The 25277-nt window shown below is 34.7% G+C and overlaps 1 protein-coding gene across 1 annotated transcript in view; it reads left to right on the top strand.

Moving 5' to 3' along the window:
- LOC125255751 (myosin phosphatase Rho interacting protein) overlaps positions 1–21903 on the top strand; it is a 78256-nt gene extending 56353 nt beyond the window's left edge. Inside the window, 13 exon segments of the mRNA XM_048171226.1 lie at positions 560–669; positions 753–1029; positions 1031–1297; positions 1388–1525; positions 3834–6353; positions 12952–13099; positions 13869–13986; positions 14410–14569; positions 15951–16061; positions 16148–16234; positions 17562–17724; positions 17808–17893; positions 21176–21903. Coding sequence (XP_048027183.1) covers positions 560–669; positions 753–1029; positions 1031–1297; positions 1388–1525; positions 3834–6353; positions 12952–13099; positions 13869–13986; positions 14410–14569; positions 15951–16061; positions 16148–16234; positions 17562–17724; positions 17808–17893; positions 21176–21247 — 4257 coding nt within the window. The 3' untranslated portion in view covers positions 21248–21903.
- The last annotated feature ends 3374 nt before the right edge of the window (positions 21904–25277 follow it).

Below are 25277 nucleotides of genomic sequence, written 5' to 3'. Positions count from 1 at the left end.
CAATTTTATTTTATTGACTTTTTATTTTATTTTTATTTTTATTTTGTGGACTTTTATTTTATTTTATGGACTTTATTTATTGACTTTTTTTAAGGACTTTTATTTTATTTTTAGGCTTTTTATTTTATTACCTTTTGTTTTATGGACTTTCCATTTTATTTTATGGACTTTTTATTTTATTTTTATTTTGTGGACTTTTATTTTTTTGTGGACTTTATTTTATTAACTTTTTTTAAGGACTTTGTATTTTATTTTGTGGACTTTTTATTTCATTTTATGGCCTTTATTTATTGACTTTTTTATTTTATTTTAATTATATTTATATTTAGCATGTCATGTTATAAAGACGTTTTTAATTATTGTACTTGTTTCTGTAATTGTAATTGAAAACTTCTTTTTGGCATCCAAGCACAGCAGGAACAGATAGTCAGTTCTTTGAGCATGTTTATTTCTTTAGAGCTCAAGCGAAAACACTCTTTTCATTATTTTCAAAGGTTTTGAAATATTTATGAAGCAGAATGATCTTCTGATCTTTGTGCTCAATTTTTGTTCACACCAGACTCAAGAGGCGGTGCACACGCTCTCCGCCATGACCGCAGGAATACGGCGCAACTGGATCCAAGCAGTCATGAAAAACGTCCGGCCGTCCACCGCCCCAGATGTTGCGAGGTGTGTTCCTACGCATGATGCAGTGAAACAGAAATGGTTTTTGTCTTTAAAATATTTATATCGTGCTTATAAACTATTTCCAGCCTGGCGGACGAGCACGGCTCCTGTGGACAGTTTGAGAGTCTAGCCCGGCCTGACATCACTCAAGACTCCCCGTCCTCTGAAGCGTCAGTAGAGCGGGAAGGTGGATTAAAGAAGAGCCGGGCGAGAGAACGGAGGCGAGAAGGAAGGTCCAAAACCTTTGACTGGGCCGAGTTTCGTCCCATCGCCCAGGCTCTGGCCCAGCAGAGAGCGCACGAGGCCGACACCTTCCAGGCCGAGCTGACGGAGCGCAACAAGAGGAGGGAGGAGCGCCGGAAGGAGGTACGAGAGCGTCACCGGCTCAACCTTCGACGCTCCTGCTGCCGACACTGCGAAGATGGACTTTGAGAGCGGGGGCGTGGTCCAGGTAGATGCTCCGCCCCCATCGGTGGAGCGGCAGCAGAGAGTGGAGGACGAGATAGAGCAGCGCTGGCAGCAGGTGGAGAAGACGCCCATCAGGGAGGAGAGGAGGGTGCCTTTGCCCTCAACCCATCAGAGCAGAGACACATCAGAGCTGGAGAAACTCGTTGAGAGCTACAAAAAAGGGGTACGGGCATGAAAAATCCAATGCACCGACATGCAAAGTTGAAAAATGTGTAGTTTCAAGTCATAACTTCTCTGCTGTGGACGTTGTTAGGTTGAGGAGCTGAAAGCTCAGTTGGAGAGCTGCCACCAGCAGTTAATGGACTCCAATCGGCACAAGCTGGAGCTGGAGGGTCAGCTCAAAAACGCTCTCGAGCGGGAACAGCAGATCCGCGCTGGTTACATTTCACCGGTACGTCACATGATTTTCATAATGCATTCAGGCATTGACTGACTTTTTTCCATTGTGTATCATTATTAGGAGAAAATCAAACACATGGCTTCCATCTTTATCATCGAAGCTGCAAACGCGTGCTTTGCATGTCTAGAGACCATTGCATGTAAACGAACAATTTGTTTCTTATTCTCTTTTTGCCTCTACTTAAGATTCCTCTTGCCATGTTTTAGCATTAAAAATGTCAATTTCATGCAAGCTCTATTGCATGTTCCAACATAGCAGTTATTAACATTAATTGAACATGAATTAATCATTATGCAATGATGGCATGAAAACATACTCAGAACTTACTGTTCCTTCCAGATACATTCATACTCAATGATGCACATTTGAAATTAAAGCGTATTGTTTGGAAGATTTCATTTTTTTAACCATCTGAAATGTTTTATCAGGATGTATTAGTGCTGTCAATCGATTAAAATATATTAGCTAATTAATCGGACATATTTCCTGTAATTAATTGAGATTGTAGTTGGAGTTTTATTATTTTTATGTTGTAATAATTTCACAGTTACTCTCCAAATTAATGTAGAAACAACATAAAGACAGTATATTTTAAATATTTGCTTAATGGCGTCTTTTTATGAATGAAGGCCAGTATCACTGATACTAATGAAATAGATTTTTTTTTTTTAAACATTAATTATAGACATTCAACATTACAGTATAACTGAAATTTATCAATTTCAACATTTTATAAGGCTTTTAAAAAATTTTTTTTTTAATTTAAGTGAACTTAAAACAATCTTCACATAAACCCATTATAATAAATGTCATATTTACCTGTCAAACAGGAAAGAAATATACAGAAATTTAATAAAGTTATCAGTCTTCACTGCATAAATGATAAATGAAATATAGATTAATTCTTATTAAAGCTACAGTTTTCTGTTACCTTAGTTCTTTGATGAACATTAATGACATCATCACAGTAACTGGTTTATTAGGCTGCTGTCACTTTAAGAGCTGCCGCTGCCGAACATGACACGGATCTCATTTCGTCACCACAATATTTAAGACATTATTTAACTCATTTAAGACTGCTCCTATGAAGATACTCCACAAAATGAGCATTTCATCAAAATTCTGTGTGTTATTGTTTGTTCAAGCGTGAAAGAACTCGATGCTGCGCGTCTTTCTGTGCACACGAGTCACATGACACGACATTCACAGAGAGCGCGTTCTCGCTCGTCCTGTGGCGCTTGAATGGTTTAAAAGCATTCGTGATCATATAATGTAACACTAGCCAAACTATAATGTATTCTGCGTTAATTGCGTTCAATATTTATAATGCGATTAAACTGAAAAAATGAATCAAATGCGCTAATTTTGACAGCACTGGTATTTATGCAATAGTTTAAGAGTTTTCAGTGCCAGATCCGTTTCGTCTCCTATTTGTATTTCCTCAAAAGCATTGAGTATCAGTATATCTTAAGGGTGTTGAAAATGATTTAAAAATGCAGACAGGTGCTACATAAACATTGGCATATGAAAAGATGCCTATTAAGGGCAAATGTGCATGATATGTTTTATTCATATTTAACCATTCGTTCATCTCATTTTTAACCCTATTCTTGACTTTTTCAGTATGCTGTAGAGTATGTGTGTGTGTGTGTGTGTGTTTGTCTTTAGTTTTGTTCAGAATATTGCGTTGCATTGTTTTCTGAGCTTAATTTGGACTCAAAATTGCTTTTGACTTGGGATTAAACAGCTTACAGTATAGCAAAGTTAAAGCTTTTATGTATTAAAAACAAATATGGGGTGATTTTATCATAAGCATGGCATCGTTTCACACATAAAAGGTGATGCTCTATTTTCTGTCCAGGACACATTTTCATCTCCACCAGCTAGGGTGTCTTTAATGGATTCATTGAATCCAAAGGTTTGCCATAAACAGACAGTAGTGGTTGCTCACTAGGTTAAATTGTTCCTCAAAAGGACTGCAGGCTTTTAACTGGATGGCATGTAACTGTTCTGGCATTCTTACCTAGCACTAATTTTGCGTCACTTACCCCATGAAACAACTCTTTAACCTCTTAATATGCATGCATTGTTTCGATTTACTAACCTTTTGCCATTAATTTTGTTTTTCTAGCGTTCTAATGTACATCATTCCATGAATGAAGCTGAATGATTTTAACCTTAATAGAGATGTTGTAAAGTATAGTACATTTGCATCAAAAATTATGGATAATTGTTGATTAATAATCTAGAAATTCACCAATGCTGACTGTTAACCAACTGTCTGGTCCCCTTTTCCAAGCTGGAGTCCCCTTTGAGTCTTGAGACAGAGCCCCAGATGAAGAGGACTGAACTGGTTAGTTCTCAAGCTCAGAGCTTAACAAAGAAGTACCAGGAAACCAAAGAGCTCCTGCAGCTGCAAGAACTGAAAAAGCGCAACATGCAGGCACAGCTTGGCCTTTCTCTCTCACACTGGCCCACAAAGGAACCTTGCCTTTCTGACACCAAAAAAACTGCCACCTCAGAGGTCTGTCCCTCAAACTCTGTTCAAAAAACGGTCAGTTTCACGCTTCAGGATAGTGAGGGAAAGATTAGAGAGCTCGAGGGCTTGATAGACACAAGCGAGCCTCTGACGTTGAGGGAGCTGATAAAGCTCATGCACTCGCATAGTGAATACGTTTGGGTAGAATCTCTTCAAGGACAGGAAGGAAGTGAGCACAGTAGGTCAGTAGGCGAAATGATGCAATGCCAGAAACTGTTGGAAAGCCTCAAGAACCAACAGGAAATTGAGAATGAGACAATGAGGAAAAGCTTGGAAAGGGCTGGAGACTGTATCCGAGACTATGAAGCTCGTTTGGTCAACATGGAGGACATGTTGGGAAGAGTCCAGATGCAGAAATCGGAGAATCCGTGTGCGTCAGGTTGCTATAGAGAAGACCATCCTGAAATGACCAGCAGAGATCTGTCGCAGCAGGTGGAGTTGCTTGCGAACGAAAACGTAGCTTTGAACCAGCGCTATCAGGAGATCGTTAACCAGTTGAGAGAAGCGGATCGAGAAATAGACAGGCTGAAAGCTGAGCTTTGTAGACTGCATAGCAGTCAGCAATACACGCAAGCCAACGTGAACCGGGAGCAGGAAGACGACGCTTATAAAAATGTGTACGAGCGAGAACTCAATGAAAAATCTCTGAAGCTGCAAGAGGCTCTTGTGAAATTGGAGACGCTCGGTAATAATTTGAAAGATACAGAGAAAAGATTGCAGTTAAAAGAAGCCACTCTTAGGGGTCTTGGATTTCAGATGGCAGAAAGCGAAGGCGATAAAGAGTTCGATTTGGAGAAAGACGAACTCAAGCGCCAATTGGAGGTCCTTCAGTCCGAGCTTTCAGAGAAGGAGAAGAAGCTTCAGAATGCTGAGCAGGTCTGTCGAGAACTTCAGCACCAGAATACGGAGCTCCTTACAAAACACGAAGAGACCGCAAGGATGTTTAGTCAGATGCTTGAAGATTCGCGAATGTTGAAACCGAAGGCAGGAACGTTTGGTAGTGAACCAGAAACCGAAAGTGTTGAGTTGATGCAGAGAGAAGAATCGGTCACAAATGAAGATGTAATTGAGAAGGTCGTGGAAGAGTTCAAGAGGAAGTCGAAGTCTCTTAATCATGTACTTGACATGTTGGTAATTGGCAGTAAGGCAACTACAGAATGGGATTTGTCCAGCACCAACATTTTGGATGAGAATCAGACAGGATTGATGTTCGAGAGAAGGATTCTACGTGAAGTTTTAGGTGGTTTAGAGGACGGTCAGAAAGGGCAGACCCTTGAAGATGCAAGAAACGTCATTGAACGTATGCTAGTGGATAATAAAATGCTGCTGCTTATGAATAATATCTCCAACCTCCAAGAACGTGCAACTTGCACAGATGAAAGCACTGGAAAATGGAGTGAAGAGACGATGAAATCAAATATTTTGAATCGCTGGTTTGATGATGCCACCAATCCCTGCGTTATGAAGAGTCTCGCTGAAGTCGTTGAGAAGAAAGTGGCGTTATTGAATCGGACCGCCTCGGTTCTTGGGGAACGAACAAATGAGCAGCTAGAGTCGTTGGCTTTGGCTCTTTCGAGCTGCGATACTCAAAGATGCTGGTCCGAGTACATTCGTGAGGCCATAATGGACGTAATGTCCATGTACTTTGTAGTTCTGCAGATCTTCCCAGAGATTAAACGGTTAGACCTGTCTGCGTGTGCAAATTGTGCTTCTTTGAGAGCACAGCTTCAGTCTGAACTTGAGGAGAAGCAGGTTGCGTCAAGCGATGTCCACAGTGGAGACTTGATGGCAGTCACCCACATTCAGATCGAAGGAGAACCGATCGACTCTCTGGACAAGGCCATACAGCTTCAGGACTCGATGGCTAAGCATAAAAAGGAGCTGCGAGAATTGAAGGAGGTGTACGAGCAAGAAGCAGAGAAGCTGAGAGGGGAAGTGGCCAAGGCTGCTGAGACTCTGAAGCTGAGATCCGAGGAGAACGTGAAAGAGATCGACTCCCTGACAGTGTGCATGGAGAACCTCAAGAAGAAGCACGAGATGGAGTGTAATAACTTACAATCCCGCTTCAATCGAGAGATGGAAGAGCTTACGGATGCCGTCGGACCTGTTGATGAAGAACCTGGAGGGGATGGCGAGCCAAACTCGAGTTCCCTCAAAGTACGGATCCAAAAGCTTGTGTCCCGGGTGTCCGAATTGACTGAGGAAATGAATCGGCAAGAGCGTGATGGGGATGCAACGTTGCTGCGTCTGAAATACGAGAAAGACTTGGAAAACCTAAAGGTCAAGGAGTTCCATGTCCTTGCTGTTCTCCGTCTGTAATGACTTCATGTGGCAACCTTAAACCTGACCCTTTCCCTTCCTTTTCTCATACTAACCCCGCTTTGTGGTGCTTTGGTCTAGCCTAATATCTATCACCAGTGATGCATGGCTGTTAACCGTAGGTGTGCATGTACGCTTTAACCTTAGGAGTGTGGATGAGCCGGGGGAAATACGATTATGTGCGCACAGTTCTCTCATTTGAAGAAACCCAGTTGAACCCAATGGAGAGCAATTAAGAATCAGTTCGTCAGATGTATCGGAGAATGCATAAGTGCATACTCTTTACGTCAGACTAGACTTGGTTCTGAACTTGTTTTCACTTTTAAGCTCTTTGCTTGATTAATAGCCAGTGCTTTTTGCAAGTCTAGTTCTTTGCATAAATTGCTGCTCATCTTTGATGCCAGCTGCTTTAATCTGATTAATAATAAATAATGCATGACAATAACTGAAAGTTTTTGTGAAAGAATTGACTCTTAGGATAGATGGAATTAAGTTGCATTATAATAAATCAGATTTATTTTATTTTATTTGATAAATTACTACAGTATTGCTTTGTTGCACCATCTGGCTATTGAAAATTTCCAACAACTAGTTTTTTTGTCACTCGGTTGCTGATTAAAAACACACAAACCAGCAATAATTGCTGTAGTTTTCTATTATTTTGGCTTTAAAGACAAGAACTAGAGTCTGTTCCTGACTAGATCATTTTACACTCATAGAAAAATTGTAAACATGAAAGGCTTGTTTCATAACCTCATAACAACCTCGCAGTTGTACTTGAAGTTTATATTTAAAATTTTAGACTATCTAAATTTGTATTAAAAAGATTGATTTGATTCGTTAAAGACATTAAATTTATAATTGCACAACTCAGTCGTGCTAAATTTGTCATCAGTACGTGATACTGTTTGTCGAAAGAGGAAATGAGATTTTCCACCAAGAGAGGCTGGTGAATAAACAAGTGCAGGTGCGGTTGTGATATGGAGACAGGAAGAGTTGGTTCAGGAGATGGGTCGTGTCCCGGGACCTTAATCCTGCAAAAACAACTGCTTCATTCGCTCGTCTGATCAGAGCTGGACTTGAGTACAGAGATCAGGGCCGTTGAATAGACAGCGGAAGTGCGTTGGGTTTGCATGGTCGGAAAAGCATTGAAATCTCTTGTACTGAAATTAAACTATATGTTGAAGAATAGTAGCTGTAATCCTATTGACACTAATGGGAAATAGTACATGCTGCATTTTTTTTTTTTAATGTTAGATTTGAACATTCCAGTTGTTTTTCAGATGTGGCCCCGGGGAAATTAAAATCAAAACACGTCATGTCAACAGACAAGACCATATATAGTGCCCCAAAATATACTTGGACATTTAAGCCACAAATGTTTGAATTTCATTGCATTAGAAGTTGAGATCTCAAATGAAGTATTTGCAAACAAATGCTAGTGTTTTTCTGAGCAGTGACATTTAATCAATTGGTGTCAAGGTGATTTTAGTGCATCTGTGAAGTCAGTTCTCACAGATGTAGAGAATCATATTAACCATCTCCAATGTTTGACAACCACATGTTCAAATACTTTTCATATATTGACTGCTTAATCACAAATCAAGCATTTTGCATAGTGTACGGAAGCTTGTTTCTGCCATTGAATATAACAAATGAGAAAGGTAATTGCAACTTTTTCTCAAAATTCAAACTTTTTGATATCTCGTGATTGCAAGTTATAAACTCGTAATTGCAAGTTTATCACAATTCTGAGTTTAAATCACAAGACCATTCAGAATTATCTCACAACTCTGAGTTTGTATCGCTGTTCTGAGTTTGTATCTCGCAAGTTTTTAATTGCAATGATTCTGAGTTTTTGTCTCGTTTCTGAGATTATATCGCAATTCTGAGTTTGAGTTTTTCGATTCTGAGTAATTTCAATTTTGAGTTGGTATCTCGCGATTCCGAGTTTTTATTGCAGTTCTGAGTTTATATCGCAGTTAGGGTTGTGACGGTAGGCATGACAACCGCGCCACCGCGGTGGTAAAGTTGACACCGCAGTTGTGGAGTGTCACCGGTGGTAGTGACATTTTTTTATATATATATATATATATATATATATATATATATATATAAAATATGTATGTCGCATTAATCGAAAATTTTCCGTCATTGATGAATTTTTTTTTTTAGAAGTGACGGAATTATGTAGATTATGTAGCTTGTAACTGTAATTCCCAACCCTGTCCAGTAGGTGGTGAGTGCGCTCCAGTGTGGCAGCAGAGCGCGAGTTCAGTCTCCAGAATAAAATGAAAACGATGCGCTTGATTACACAAAGACGAGCACCCAGTTTAAGTCAGTTTTACAATAATAAAGTTATTTTCCTTGCTGACTGTAAGTTTATGGTCAACGAATGGCTTTTCTGAGATATAACGTTACTTGACATTGTTTGCAACACTGATTGAACTGACATGATACAGATTTCAGTAAGCTACTGTATCTTTCAACATATTTTTTTATTTTCATTCATGTTTATTTCGTTCTGTGTAGTAAAGAGGAAAGGATGATCGCATTCACTCACAATCCGTTACAAGTGTTCAAGATGAAAACTGAGAAGTGACGCAGTCTTTAACTTTCTTTTCATAATATAAATAAATGCATAGCTATTCCTATTTGCTTTTCCTGTAAGTTCAGAATAAAAATGAAAATGTGGGCGAAATCAGAAGCTATTAAATGTCTTATTAAAATATAAAAATTCAAATGACGGGTAATTATTGACTATGATGGATTTTTTTACGATCCTGTCCATCAAAATGACGGCGAAACGCAAGTCTAACGCAACCTCTGAGATTTATTTATATATAAATATAAAATATATTTGTAACTCACGATTCTGAGTTATCGCGATTTTGAGTTGATATCTCGCTATTCCGAGTTCGCAGTTCTGAGTTTCTATCTCGCGATTCAGAGTATTTAATTGCAATGATTCTGAGTTTTTGTTGTGTTTCTGTGATTATATCACAATTCTGAGATTTCTGAAATTATATCGCAGTTCAGAGTTTTTATCGCAGTTCAGAGTTTTTATCGCAGTTCCGAGTTTGTATCGCAGTTCCGAGTTTGTATCTCGCAAGTTTTTAATTGCAATGATTCTGAGTTTGTAACTCATGATTCTGAGTTATCGCGATTTTGAGTTGATATCTCGCAATTCCGAGTTCGCAGTTCCGAGTTTGTATCTCGCGATTGAGTTTTTAATTGCAATGATTCTGAGTTTTTGTCGTGTTTCTTAGATTATATCGCGATTCTGAGTTTGTATCTCACGAATTTGAGTTTTTATCGCAGTTCCGAGTTTTTATCGCAGTTCCGAGTTTTTATCGCAGTTCCGAGTTTTTATCGCAGTTCCGAGTTTGTATCTCGCAAGTTTTTAATTGCAATGATTCTGAGTTTGTAACTCATGATTCTGAGTTATCGCGATTTTGAGTTGATATCTCGCTATTCCGAGTTCGCAGTTCCGAGTTTGTATCTCGCGATTGAGTTTTTAATTGCAATGATTCTGAGTTTTTGTTGTGTTTCTTAGATTATATCGCGATTCTGAGTTTGTATCTCACGAATTTGAGTGTTTATCGCAGTTCCGAGTTTGTATCGCAGTTCCGAGTTTTTATCGCAGTTCCGAGTTTTTATCGCAGTTCCGAGTTTTTATCGCAGTTCCGAGTTTGTATCGCAGTTCCGAGTTTGTATTGCAGTTCCGAGTTTGTATCTCGCAAGTTTTTAATTGCAATGATTCTGAGTTTGTAACTCATGATTCTGAGTTATCGCGATTTTGAGTTGATATCTCGCTATTCCGAGTTCGCAGTTCCGAGTTTGTATCTCGCGATTGAGTTTTTAATTGCAATGATTCTGAGTTTTTGTCGTGTTTCTTAGATTATATCGCGATTCTGAGTTTGTATCTCACGAATTTGAGTTTTTATCGCAGTTCCGAGTTTTTATCGCAGTTCCGAGTTTTTATCGCAATTCCGAGTTTGTATCTCGCAAGTTTTTAATTGCAATGATTCTGAGTTTGTAACTCATGATTCTGAGTTATCGCGATTTTGAGTTGATATCTCGCTATTCCGAGTTCGCAGTTCCGAGTTTGTATCTCGCGATTGAGTTTTTAATTGCAATGATTCTGAGTTTTTGTTGTGTTTCTTAGATTATATCGCGATTCTGAGTTTGTATCTCACGAATTTGAGTGTTTATCGCAGTTCCGAGTTTGTATCACAGTTCTGAGTTTGTATCGCAGTTCCGAGTTTTTATCGCAGTTCCGAGTTTGTATCGCAGTTCCGAGTTTGTATCGCAGTTCCGAGTTTGTATTGCAGTTCCGAGTTTGTATCTCGCAAGTTTTTAATTGCAATGATTCTGAGTTTGTAACTCATGATTCTGAGTTATCGCGATTTTGAGTTGATATCTCGCTATTCCGAGTTCGCAGTTCCGAGTTTGTATCTCGCGATTGAGTTTTTAATTGCAATGATTCTGAGTTTTTGTCGTGTTTCTTAGATTATATCGCGATTCTGAGTTTGTATCTCACGAATTTGAGTTTTTATCGCAGTTCCGAGTTTTTATCGCAGTTCCGAGTTTTTATCGCAGTTCCGAGTTTTTATCGCAATTCCGAGTTTGTATCTCGCAAGTTTTTAATTGCAATGATTCTGAGTTTGTAACTCATGATTCTGAGTTATCGCGATTTTGAGTTGATATCTCGCTATTCCGAGTTCGCAGTTCCGAGTTTGTATCTCGCGATTGAGTTTTTAATTGCAATGATTCTGAGTTTTTGTCGTGTTTCTTAGATTATATCGCGATTCTGAGTTTGTATCTCACGAATTTGAGTTTTTATCGCAGTTCTGAGTTTTTATCGCAGTTCTGAGTTTTTATCGCAGTTCCGAGTTTTTATCACAGTTCCGAGTTTTTATCGCAGTTCCGAGTTTGTATCGCAGTTCCGAGTTTTTATCGCAGTTCTGAGTTTTTATCACAGTTCCGAGTTTGTATCGCAGTTCTGAGTTTGTATCTCGCAAGTTTTTAATTGCAATGATTCTGAGTTTGTAACTCATGATTCTGAGTTATCGCGATTTTGAGTTGATATCTCGCTATTCCGAGTTCGCAGTTCCGAGTTTGTATCTCGCGATTGAGTTTTTAATTGCAATGATTCTGAGTTTTTGTTGTGTTTCTTAGATTATATCGCGATTCTGAGTTTGTATCTCACGAATTTGAGTGTTTATCGCAGTTCCGAGTTTTTATCGCAGTTCTGAGTTTGTATCTCGCAAGTTTTTAATTGCAATGATTCTGAGTTTTTGTCGCGTTTCTGAAATTATATTGCAATTTTGAGTTGGTAACTCGCAATTCCGAGTTTTTATCGCAGTTCCGAGTTTTTAACGCAGTTCCGAGTTTTTATCGCAGTTCCGAGTTTTTATCGCAGTTCCGAGTTTTTATCGCGATTCTGAGTTTGTATCTCACAAATTTGAGTTTTTATCGCAGTTCCGAGTTTTTATCGCAGTTCCGTGTTTTTATCGCAGTTCCGTGTTTTTATCACAGTTCCGAGTTTCTATCTTGCGATTGAGTTTTTAATTGCAATGATTCTGAGTTTTTGTCGTGTTTCTTAGATTATATCGCGATTCTGAGTTTGTATCTCGTGAATTTGAGTTTTTAATGCAGTTCTGAGTTTTTGTCGTGATTCTGAGTTTATATATTGCGATTCTGAGTATATATCTCACAATTCTGATGTTTTTCCTCATAATTGCTAGTTTATATATCGCAACTGAGTTTGTATCCCACAATTCTGAGTTTGTATCGCAATTCCTTTAAGAGTTTTTTTTCCTCTTAAAGGGATAGTTCACCCAAAACTTTGTTGCATAATTTTCCTGCTTTCACTGTAAAGCTGCTTTGAATCTGTATTGTTAAAAAAAAAAAAAAAAAAAACACTATATAAATAAAGGTGACTAACCAGACAGTTGACGTTAGCCATTGACTTCCATAGTAGGAAAAAAATACTATGGAAGTCAATGGCTAATGTCTGGTTACCAACTTTATTTTATGTTCAACAGAAGAAAGAAACAGGTTTGGAACACTATGATGGTACATTTTCTCTTTTGGGTGAACTATCCCTTTAATTCTGAGAAAAAAAAAAGTCAGAATTGCAAGATATAAATAAAATAAAATTTCGCAATTATTTTTTTATTCTCCGTCGGAAACAAGCTTGCATATAAAGTGTGTTTGTGCCATCTTTAAATTAAATTGCTCTTCATTTGAAATTTTGTATCTGATCCAATGACATTCGTGCATTCAAGTCTGGCTAAAGTGTCCAATCTTTTGGGATCGCTGTTTGAATTTTACTTTTTATGTTACTTTTCCAAAGCCATCTCTCACTGGCCTCTGTGTCCCTTAATGTCATCGTAGGTTATTAATATCTGGCGTTGTGTGGACGCCGTTCTGTCCACACATCGCTAATGTCTGTTGTCTGTGTTAGTGTTGTCCCTGTCAAATGGAATAGAAGTGGACTTGAGTCGATCCAAACGAAGGTGCGCTAAATGCTGCTTCCTACATTTCCCTACAGGCTACGTGTGAACGAGGCTTCGCTGCCATGGAAGAGTCTCACCAGAAGGTAATAGATGAGCTGCAGAAAAAGCACCAGCGGGAACTGGAGAAACTGCAGGAAGAGAAGGAGAGACTGCTGGCAGAGGAGACCGCGGCCACGATCTCTGGTTAGTAAGGATGATTTTATATATATTAAAGGGTTAGTTCACCCAAAAATGAAAATAATGTCATTAATTACTCACCCTCATGTCGTTCCACACCCGTGATGATTCGGAGCGCCAAAGTCACGTGATTTCAGCAGTTTGACACGCGATCTGAATCATGATTCGACACAAAAGATTCATAACGCTCCGAAGCTTCCTGAAGCAGTGTTTTGAAATCGGCCATCACTATATAAGTCGTTATTTTGTTTTTTTGGCGCTCCAAAAATATTCTCATGGCTTTATAATATTAATATTGAACCACTGTACTCACATGAACTGATTTAAATATGTTTTTAGTACATTAATGGATCTTGAGAGAGGAAATGTCATTGCTGGCTATGCAGACCTCAATCGGATTTCATCAAAAATATCTTAATTTGTGTTCTGAAGATTAGCCGAAGGTCTTACGGGTGTGGAACGACATGAGGTTATGACATGAATAACGACATGAATTTCCTACTGATATTTTAAATATTACTGTGGGATTCAATAGATAATAGAAGGATCTTAGTAAACATCTGAAATTTGAATACTTAAATGCTTTTTAAATGTGTTGTATGGTTGTGGGACAGCAGTTTGCAACAATTCTGTAGAATGGCCCGTATACACAAATGCTGAATAGGACATTGCAGAAGGTTGAATATGTTCCTCATGTCCTATGGAAGCATTTTTTTGTGCCAATATCTGATTTTAAGACTAACACGCAGCATTTTTAATATTTTTATTTGATCAGCTATCGAAGCGATGAAGAACGCACACCGGACGGAGCTGGAGAGGGAGTTGGAGAAAGCGCGCAAGGCCAACAACAACACTGAAAATGCAGACATCGAGGAAATCCGCAAACAGCACGAGTCAGTTGTTGTTCCTTTATGCGGTTTCAGCCATTCTTTTGAGGAATAAAGAACCTGTCTCTTCAGATTTTATTGCTTTTGAGTGTATGAAGCGAGTTTACGATGCCACACCTCCCGCTTTATACTCATGCATTACTTCTAATTTCACTGTTAAATCTGCGATTAAGCAATTAAGACTTTTGCATACTGCATTAATTGGAGTGGATGAAGGGTTTAAGTGCCCAAAGCTTGACTGCATGACCGCTTCCACTGCCAAGTGTATCCTGGGGCAACACAGCCAAGATGCCAAATCTGGTTTCTTTCTTTGTCTGCATGCACATAATCTGTCCTCAGGCTCTTGGCTGTGCCTCTGTCTAGACTTTAAGGCCTTGCTCTTTTATCATCACTACAAACTGAAAGGAGAAATGTGTGTTTGTGTTGTAGGGAGGAGCTGATGTCATACCAGAGGGAGATCGAGGTGTTGTCGGAGCAGTATTCTCAAAAGTGCTTGGAAAACGCTCATCTGGCCCAAGCGCTGGAGGCCGAGAGGCAGGCGCTCAGACAGTGCCAACGGGAGAACCAGGAACTCAATGCGCACAACCAGGTAACCCTGACCTGTAGGGCCTGTGCTGGTCATATTGCTCAACCCTGATGACCTTAACCCTTGTGCGGTCTTCGTTTGGGATGCAGACTCAGGGTCTTTGGGGTCTCCACAGACCCCAGGCAACAAAATGGAATTTTGTAACAAAATATTTTTTTTTTTTTTTTTTTTAAATAAATGTAATTTTACTCTGTTTATTAATGTTTTTACTCCACATTTGTGCAGTTTTTGGAGGATTTATCATATTTTTTTAATTTATATAAATAAATTAAAAAATATTTTTTTAAATAGGTTTTTATACAAAAACAGCTTTTTATGTAAAATTCACTTTATAAAAGACCCACATTTCTAAGTTTCATTCATGGGGATAACATGGATAATTTGACATGGTTTAGTGTGAGATTTTTGCCCATCTTTTGGAAAATGCAGTTTTAAAATTAAAAATTGATCACTTTATCCAGTAGATGGCAGCAGAGCTCAACTATTTGCTATGTGCTATTTGACTGACTGAAAGACTCTTTTCACAAGTATTTTTCAGCTGGATTCATATCTAAATATTATGAAATCACAATTATAACAATAAAAATGATTTTTTGTCAAAGTTTAATATTTTTTTATAATGAAAATAAGTTTTTCAATAATGTTGATTTGAGGATGAATTTTTTCAGTACAAAAACTTTGACAAAAAGTAGCTTTTATTGTCATAATTGTGATTTCATAATATTTAGATATGAATCCAGCTGAAAAATACTTGTGAAAAGAGTCTTTCAGTCAGTAAAACAGCAAATAGTGGAGCTCTGCTGCCATCTACTGGATAAAGTGATCATTTTTTACTTTTAAAACTGCATTTTCCAAAAGATGGGCAAAAATCTTACACTAAAGCATGTCAAATTATCCATGTTATCCCCATGAATGAAAGTTAGAAATGTGGGTCTTTTATAAAGTGAATTTTACATAAAAAGCTGTTTTTGTATAAAAACCTATTTAACAAAATATTTATTTATTTATTTATTTATTTATATAAATTTTAAAAATATGATAAATCCTCCAAAAACTGCACAAATATGAATTAAAAACATTAATAGACATAGTAAAATTACATTTGTTTTTTAAAAAACAATTATTTTGTTACAAAATTACATTTTGTTTCCTGGTGTCTCTGGAGACCCCAAAGACCCTGAGTGTGACTTTTTTTCTACACTAACATAGAAACAAGATATCACTCCATTTGTTTTTTTATTTGTAGATCTAGAAAGTTTCATGTCATTTTGACAAAGAGAACATTTTTTTTATTTGAGCAAATGGTTAAATCAAATAAATGCACTCCAGATGCACTCCTTTTGAACTATTTCTGTAGCTGAAAGCTGTTTTGTGTGTTGTGAAGGAGCTAAACAATCGTCTGGCAGCTGAGATCACGAAGATGCGCTCGATGGCGAGCGAGGACGGCGGAGACGCTGGCGGTGTCATGCAGGGGAAGGAGCTGTATGAGCTGGAGGTCGTCTGTTGCCCTTTACATATAGGACCTTTTCCACAGCATCTATCTTAGGAATGAAAACCTCATCGTCCTGCTTGTGTTCACAGGTAATGTTGAGGGTGAAGGAGTCAGAAGTGCAGTATCTGAAGCAGGAGATCAACTCTTTAAAAGATGAGCTGCAAACTGCCCAAAGAGTGAGTGTTTGCATTTATTTACATTTATGCGTTCAGCCGTGACTTTAAATCACATTTAAAAGACTTTTAAGACCTGCACAAATAAAATGAATAGCATACAGAACAGCAGTCTCAAATTAATTCTAAAAAATCTGATTTTTCTTTGCTTAAAGCACTGATTCAGCACACATTCATGTTTAAAATACTCAAGACACGCTTTATTCAATATACACGTGTATTAAATTAGTTTATGTACTGATATATCAGTGCTTTTAAATTAGAGGTCGATTGATATTGGATTTTGCTGATAGGATAATATGTTCAAAATAGATTAAAATGAATTATAAAAGTTATAAAAAATATTTTTTATATTATATCAAATTTGTATTTTAGTCCATTTTTATTTATTTTAACCTTTTTAGTGTTGATTTATTTTATTTTAATCTATTTAATCTTATTATTTATTTTTACTTTTTTTTTTACATATTTTCCAAAGACCAACTATTTATTAGATTTTTATATATATATATATATATATATATATATATATATATATATATATATATATTTATATATATTCATTGTAATCTAATTTTTTTTATATTTGTATTTTAATTTTATTTATATTATTTAACACATTTTTATTTTAATCTAATTTATTTATTATGAATTAATTTATTATTATTATTAATTATTTTTAATTTATATAAAATTTGTATTTTAGTCCATTTTTATTAATTTTAATCTATTTAATCTTATTTATTTGTACATATTTTCCAAAGACCCACTATTTTATATATTTTTCTTAAAATATTTGTGTGTGTGTGTGTGTGTGTGTGTGTGTATATATATATATATATATATATATATATATATATATATATATAATATTGTTTATTAACACATTTTTATTTTACACAAATATTTTTATTTTATTTTATTTATTAAATGAATTTTTCAAAGAAAGGCAGTAAACAGATTATTGTGCTGATACTAGTAAAATCTATATATTAAATGTTGAGTAATGTTTCCTTCCTGTGACGGGCGGCCCAGAAAGAGTTTGAATTAAATGTCAGAAATGGCCAAAAATCCAAATAATAACCCAAAAAACGCAGGACTTTTAATTGTAAATAAGCCCAAAATGCACCAGGACTCTAATTTTGAAACGCCTGTGCTTTACTACTTAAAGCCGCACATTTCTGTAGCTGATATGGCAATAAATTTAAATAAAACAGTAATCTGTTTTCTGTCCCTCAGTTGAAATGAAGACTTTTGTTACACCATTCAAGATATTTTTGTCTTAAATTTGAAGATGAAGAATAATCACCTGCTCCTCGTCTCCTCATAGGATAAAAAATATGCAACCGATAAATATAAGGACATCTACACGGAGCTGAGCATCGTACGGGCCAAAGCGGAGCGGGATCTGGGCCGCCTGCGTGAGCAGCTGCAGCAGGCCCACGATGCACTGGGTGAGCCCACGCTGGAGGACGTGGAGCGCGGCGGTTACGGTACGGCCCTCGCCGCTGCATCCACGCCCACTGAAATGCGCTGGCATGCATGTTATGAACCGGCTGGCTGTCCTTCCTTTCAGATATCATGAAGTCCAAGAGCAATCCTGACATTTTAAAGATGGCGGCTGCGGCAGCCAAGCGCTCGGAGCGCACCATGAGGTCAAAGGTGAGTTTCCAGACACGTTCAGCACTGCACCTGCCAAGATTAGTTACGGTAGTGAGTTATAGTTCGCTCAGGGGTTTTCAAGCCTTCAGATGATCCTGTGAGGGACGCCCATCCCAATATCTGAATGACGTTTTTATACATAAAGACCTCATTTATACTGTAAAACATATTTTAATATTGAAAATATTATAGCTCTCTACTATATTTGTTTATTTTAATTCAATATTTTAATCTAAAATGAATTATATAAGTTAAATAAATAGATTAAAATAAATAAAAAATAATTATAAAAAAATCTATTTATTTTAATCCATTTAGTTAACTTATATAATTCATTTCAATATATTTATTTTATTCGTTTATTAATAACACATTTTTATTTTAATCAAATATTTATTTTAAGAATTTATATCAAATTTGTATTTTAGTCCATTTTTATTTATTTGAATCTTTTTAGTATTTATTTTAATCAATTTTTCAAAATCTGATTTAATTATTTTTACTTTTTTACATCTTTTCCAAGGTCCCACTATTTATTTTAATCTTTTAATTCATTGTAATCTATTTTTATTTATTTGATTCATTTATACCAAATTTGTATTTTAATCTAATTTTATTTATATTATTCATTATCACATTTTTATTTTATTTAAAATTTTATTATTTTTATATCAAATTTGTATTTATCTATTTTATTTATTTTTAATCAAATATTTATTTGTATTAATTTAATCTGTTTTTATTTTTCATCTTTTTCTTATTAATTTTTAATTTAACTTTAATTCATTTTAGCATTTATTTTATTCATTTATTAATATAAAATTTATTTGAATCTAATATTTATTTTTTTATTCCTTTATCCTTTATAATATATTTTTATTTTAATGTATTTATTTATTTTAATCTTTTCTTATTTATTTTCATATTTTAATATACATTGTATAGTTATGTTATTTTATTAATATAAATGTATTTTAATCTAATATTTATGTTTATTAATTTTCAACTTTATTCATTTTAATCTTATATCAAATTTACATTTTCATCTATTTTATTTTTTAATTTAAAATGTATTATTTGTATTAATTTATATCAAATTTTTATTTTACTTAATCTTCCTTTTTATTATTTATTTATTTATTTATTTATTTATGTATGTACATCTGTTGCGCGGACCCTCTAGCACTTCCTCGTGGCCCCGGGCCCCGGTTTGAAAACCCCTGAGTTCGCTCACACTGCCCCCTGCAGGCCAACACCTCATTTCCTTTAAGCAGCAGCATAAGATCTTCTCTGTAAGTTTAGCCAGTTCTGCTGTAAACGGTGGGAAACTGAACTCTTTGTGTTTTGTTGCGCAGGAGAAAGCCTGGTAGGTAGCGGTAAGACACATGACTTTTGCACATTCCCCTCTCTAACACACGGTGCCGTGTGTGTGTGTGTGTGTGTGTGTGTGTGTGTGTGTGTGTGTGTGTTATTTCCTCCGTTTTTCCCCTCTGTTCCCAGTCTGTGATTCGTGACATGTCCTGGGACAGCTAAAGAATAAACCGAAGACCTTTTGACTTCTGATTTTAGGTAAATGCCCTTGGAAGGGACTGAACGTGCTTCAGATCAGGGCTTTTCAATCTTTAGATGCAGATATGATCATCCTCATGCGAGGGAAATTTAAAAGGCAGCTATAAATATTTGTGTATAAAGACCCAATTTATACTGTGAAAAAAATAAATTGTTTGTGTATTATTTGGAAAATATTTAGTTTTATTATTTTTACTCACTATAGTTCTACAGTGTATTGTTTATATATACATTTCTATATTTCTATAATTATGTAGTTATATTATAATATATATTTAAATTATATATTTATTTTAATCTGTTTTAACTTTTATAATCATTTTAAACTATTTTTTATTTATTCATTTATTAATATACGTTTTATTTTAATCTAAGATTTGATATTTATTTTATTCCTTTATATAAAATGTGTTTTAATCTTTTTATTTATTTTAATCTTGTTTATTCTTTTTTAATTTAACTTTTATTATTCATTTTAATCTATTTAATTTTTTTATTCATTTATTAATACATTTATTTTAATCTAATATATATTTTATTCTTTTATCCTTTATTTCTCAATTTTGAATTTTAATCTATTTTTATTTATTTTAATCTTCTTTTCTTATTTGTTTTCATTTTAAATATATTTATAGTAATTTTAATCTATTTAAAATTATTTTAATTATATTTATTATTTATTTTATTAATATAAATTTATTTTAATCTAATATTTTATTCCTTTATATCAATTTTTTAAATGTTTTTTTTACTATTTTTTTAATCTGCTTATTAATTTATTTAATTAAAAATATTTTAATCAAATTTTATTTCTTTTATTCTTTTAATTTCATTTTTCTATTATCATTTTTAATGTAACTTTTATAATTCATTTTAATCTATTATTTTATTCCCTTATTAATAACACTTATTTTAACATAATATTTATTTTCTTCTTTATCAATTTTAAAATTTAATCTGTTTTATTTTTTATTTTATTAATATAAATTTATTTTAATATATTTATTTTATTCCTTTATCAAATTTTTATTTTGTTTTATAATTCATTTTAATCAATTTTTATAAAATGTATTTTAATCTAATATTAATATATTTTATTCCTTTATATAATTTTTTTTATCTATTTTTTATTTATTTCATCGTTTTATTTTTCAATTTAACAATTTATTTTAATGTAATATTTACTCAAGTTATTCCTTTTATATCAAATGTTTAAATTTTTTTTTTTTTAATTTTTTTATTTTAATCTTATTTATTTATTTATTTTTACAATTTTATCACAGTTTTTCTCTAAACATGTGCCTTGCGGCCCCTGATGGTCCCGTTTGAAAACCCCTTTTCTTGGATGCATTCATGCATTGACAAACAAACAGATCGCTTTATTTTTCCCATCATGCATGCGATCGTCTGCGGTCGATCCTGAATGACGGGCTGTTCATGTCATCTCACGGTTCATCACGGACTCGAGGGCGTCGCCACGATTCGCTTCCCTCATTCATATCCGATCCGACGGTCGTGAGGGTTCACGGCATGCTGTCGCTGCGGGCTTGTGTTTGTGGCTCACGGGGTTTTGTTGGTGGCACAACTGGTTTAAACGCAAGAGAAAGAGCATGAAAATGAAGAAATAAAGGGTTGCTTTGAATGTGGCATTTATTTATTGACATGCACAAAGCGAAACCTCATAAATCTGAGTGTCTCTTATTCCGTCCTCAGAGTCTGAAGGAAGGTTTGACGGCTGAGCAGAGGCTTCACCTGTTCGACAACAAGGACACGAAGGACTTCTGACACGGCCTCGCTGCATGTTCATAAAGACCCAGCGTATTTTAGCCCAGTAATTAATCACTTAGAGACACTGATCACAGCGTATATTAAACATGGTATGAAGTTTGAGTTTTATAGTCTGCATTTCATGCACTTCAGTTACTGTGACATTTTGTTCGTTGGTTTTCATCGCCATGTCTTAATGTAAATACTTTGTTTTTAATGAAGCATCTATCATGCGTACACTAAACACGACTGTGTAAGCTACTGTTTTAACTCTTTAGTTTGTGTGGAGTGGAGTAAGTAACCACGTAACGACTCGACGCTACAGATCGCCGACAGTAGAGGAATCACGCGTGATGCGCTCCGTATGCTCTGAAAATAGCCAACGCTTGCATCGTTCAACTGCTGCGTCTCCGAAAGTCTTCGATCCGGACCGTTTGTTGACCGAGAGACTGGAGAACATGAATTATTAACGGTCCACTCACGAGATTGGGAGGTTTTTTCTTTCTTCAAGCTGATAAAGTCTGTAGTGTTGTTCAGTGGCAGTCCTTTGTATTTATTTAAATGTTATGAATTTTTGTCTCACATTTCCATTCATCTATACATTATTGTAAATATACCGCAAATGTACACGAACTGACGACAGGTTTATTAGCAATAAATATTTTTGCACCCTCTTTCTCACTGATTAATGTGTCCTTTATTATTACAAGCCATTTGTTTTTGTGTAAATAATGAAATTATATGAACATTACGGCTGTCAGTCAATTACAGTTATTAATCGAATGAACTGCATGATGTATTTTGCTGAGAAATTATTCCTGAAAGATCATCTAACTATATATTCTTGACAAATCTGTAAAGCAAATCTAAAAGACAGCTATAAATATTTATGTATAAAAATAAATTTAATGTGTAAAATATTATTTGGAAAATATTTAGTTTAATTTTTATATATATATATATATATATATATATATATATATATTTATATATGTTTATTTTTATTTAACTTGTAATTAAATTATTAATAAATAGGTGTCATAGTTGTGACTTAATCTCATAATTTTGCTTCTTTTTTTGCATAATTGTTGTATTCTCAGGCGAGGGAAATTTAAAAGGCAGCTATAAATATTTATGTATAAAGAACTAGTTTACTGTCAAAAAGAAATAATATGTGTAAAATATTTATTAATGTCATTATTTATTTTAATCTGTTTATTTTTTTATTCCATTTTTATAATTCATCTTAATTTATATTATTTTATTCTATTATTAATATAATTTTTTAATCTAATATATTATTTATTTTAGTCCTTTATATAAATGTTTTATTTTAATATATTTGTATTTTAATCTTTTTCTTATTCATATATATATATATATATATATATATATATATATATATATATATATATATATATATATATATATATATATATATAGAATAAGAAAATATGAATATATATATTCAATCTGTTTTTATTTAACTTTTATAATTCATTTTAATCTATTTTTATTATTTTATTAGTTGTGACAATCTAATTTTGCTTCTTTTTTGCACAATTTTTGTATTCTTATGTGAGGGAAATCTAAAAGGCAGCTCTAAATATTTATGTATAAAGAACTAGTTTATACTGTCAAAAATAAATGTATTAAATAATATTTGGGAAATATTTAGTTTAATTATTTTTACATATATATATATATATATATATATATATATATATGTGTGTGTGTGTGTGTGTTTATTTTAATTTTACTTTTATAACTAATTTTAATCTATTTTTATTATTTATTTTAGTTATTTATTAATATAAAATAGTTGTCATAGCTGTGACTGAGTCGAAAAAAATCATACAAAATGATTAGATTGTCTTATTTTGATTTATGTCATAATTAACATAAATAGTCAAAATTATGACTTGGTATGTGATCATTTCGACTTTTGAATTCATATTTATGACTCGATCTCATGAAGACGCATGATGTTCCTCTGATGTGGCGGAAATGAGCTTCCATATAGAGGGTATGCACGTGACGTCACCATCGACCGTTATGACTGCGGTCACGCCCACTGAGTGGCAAAAGACTGAGCGGCTATGGCAAGCCGTTTTATCATGTAAACCTTTGTTCTGACTATAAATATATTAAAAGATAGTAACAATTGTATTTTGACGAGTGATAAGTATAATTCGCCTAGTCAGAATGACAATTAGAGATATCTGCAATTATAATTGCACTAGTAAGAAATGCGATTTGAGATATCTGTAATATGTATTTTGACTAGTCAAAGCTCCATTTAAAGTATCTCTAATGATGTCATAGATATCTTTAAAAGATGCGTCATTTATCCACAAAGGTAATATCTCTAATTTAATCGCCACTAGTGCAAATTATAATTTGAGATATCTCTAACTGGGTTTTGTCTAGTCATAATCAAATTGGAGATATATTTAATTACAATTTCTACTAGTCAAAACTCATTTGTAGATATCTGAAAATATTTTCCAATTGAAGTCAATGGAAGAATATGACTAGTCATAAAAGCATTGTAGATATCTGTAATGTAGCTATATTACGACTAGTCAAATTAACATTGTAGATATCTTCAATGCATATTACGACTAGTCACAATCACATTAAAGATATCTTAACTGCAATTACGACGAGTCAAAACTGCAGAAGAGATATCTGAAACTGGAATTATGACTAGTCAAAACTGATTCATGACTAGTACAGGAAGGAGTATTAATGCTAAAACGGCTTGCCATAGAGCGGCAGCATTGGTTTTCAGCGTGAATGCCGCGAAAAACACAGAAAACACATCCAAAACAGGAAAGAGCCTTGTGATTGACTGTACAAACAGCTTTGACACAAAACCTGAGGTATACAGGTGCTGGTCATATAATTAGAATATCGTGAAAAAGTTCATTTTTTTATTGTAAATTATTTTTAAAAATGAAACTTTCATATATTCTAGATTCCCTGTAAAGTAAAACATTTCAAAAGTTTTTTTTTTTTTTTTTTTTTAATTTTGATGATTAGAGCGCACAGCTCATGAAAGTCCAAAATCCAGTATCTCAAAATATTAGAATATTTCCTAAGATCAATCAAAAAATGGATTTTCAAAACAGAAAAGTTCAAGTTCTTTAAAGTATGTTCATTTGTGCACTCAATACTTGGTCGGCAGCACATATTACAGCAAATGACTTGCTCTAGCACAAATTACAGCATCAGTGAAGTGTGGCATGGAAGTGATCAGCCTGTGGCACTGCTGAGGCACTATTGAGCCTTCAGATCATCTGTATATTGTTGGATCGACTGTTTCTCATCTTTCTCTTGAAAATATCCCATAGATTCAGGGGTCAGGCATGTTGGCTGGCCAATAAAGCACAGTAATATCATGGTCAGCAAACCACTTGGAAGTGGTTTTTGCACTGCGGGCAGGTGCTAAAGTCCTGCTGGAAAAGGAAATCAGCATCTCCATAAAGCTTGTCAGCAGATGGAAGCATAAAGTGCTCCAAAATGTCCTGGAAGATGGCTGCATTGACTTTGCACTTGATAAAACACAATGGACCAACACCAGCAGACGTCACGGCCCCCCAAATCATTACTGAATTCAGAAACTTCACACTAGACTTCAAGCAGCTTGGATTCTGTGCCTCTCCAGTCTTCCTTCAGAGTCTGGGACCATGATTTCAACATGAAATGCAAAATTTACTTTTATCTGAAAAGAGGACTTTCGACCACTGTTCACTGTCCAGTTCTTTTTCTCCTTAGCCCAGGTAAGATGCTTCTGACGTTGTTTCTGTTTCAGAAGTGGCTTGGTAGTCCTTTTCCTGAAGATGTCTGAGTGTGGTGGCTCTTGATGCGCTGACTCCGGCTTCATTCGACTCACTGTGAAGCTCTCCCAAGTGTTTGAATCGGCTTTACTTGACAGTATTCTCAAGCTTGTGGTCATCCCTGTTGCTTGTGCACCTTTGCCTACCCAATTTCTTCCTTCCAGTCAACTTTGCATTTAATATGCTTTGATACATCACTCTGTAAA

The sequence above is a fragment of the Megalobrama amblycephala genome, linkage group LG20 (assembly GCF_018812025.1).
Source record: "Megalobrama amblycephala isolate DHTTF-2021 linkage group LG20, ASM1881202v1, whole genome shotgun sequence".
Lineage (NCBI taxonomy): Eukaryota > Metazoa > Chordata > Actinopteri > Cypriniformes > Xenocyprididae > Megalobrama > Megalobrama amblycephala.
The sequence above is the reverse complement of the archived record's forward strand: the minus strand, read 5'-3'. Positions and strand labels throughout refer to the sequence as shown.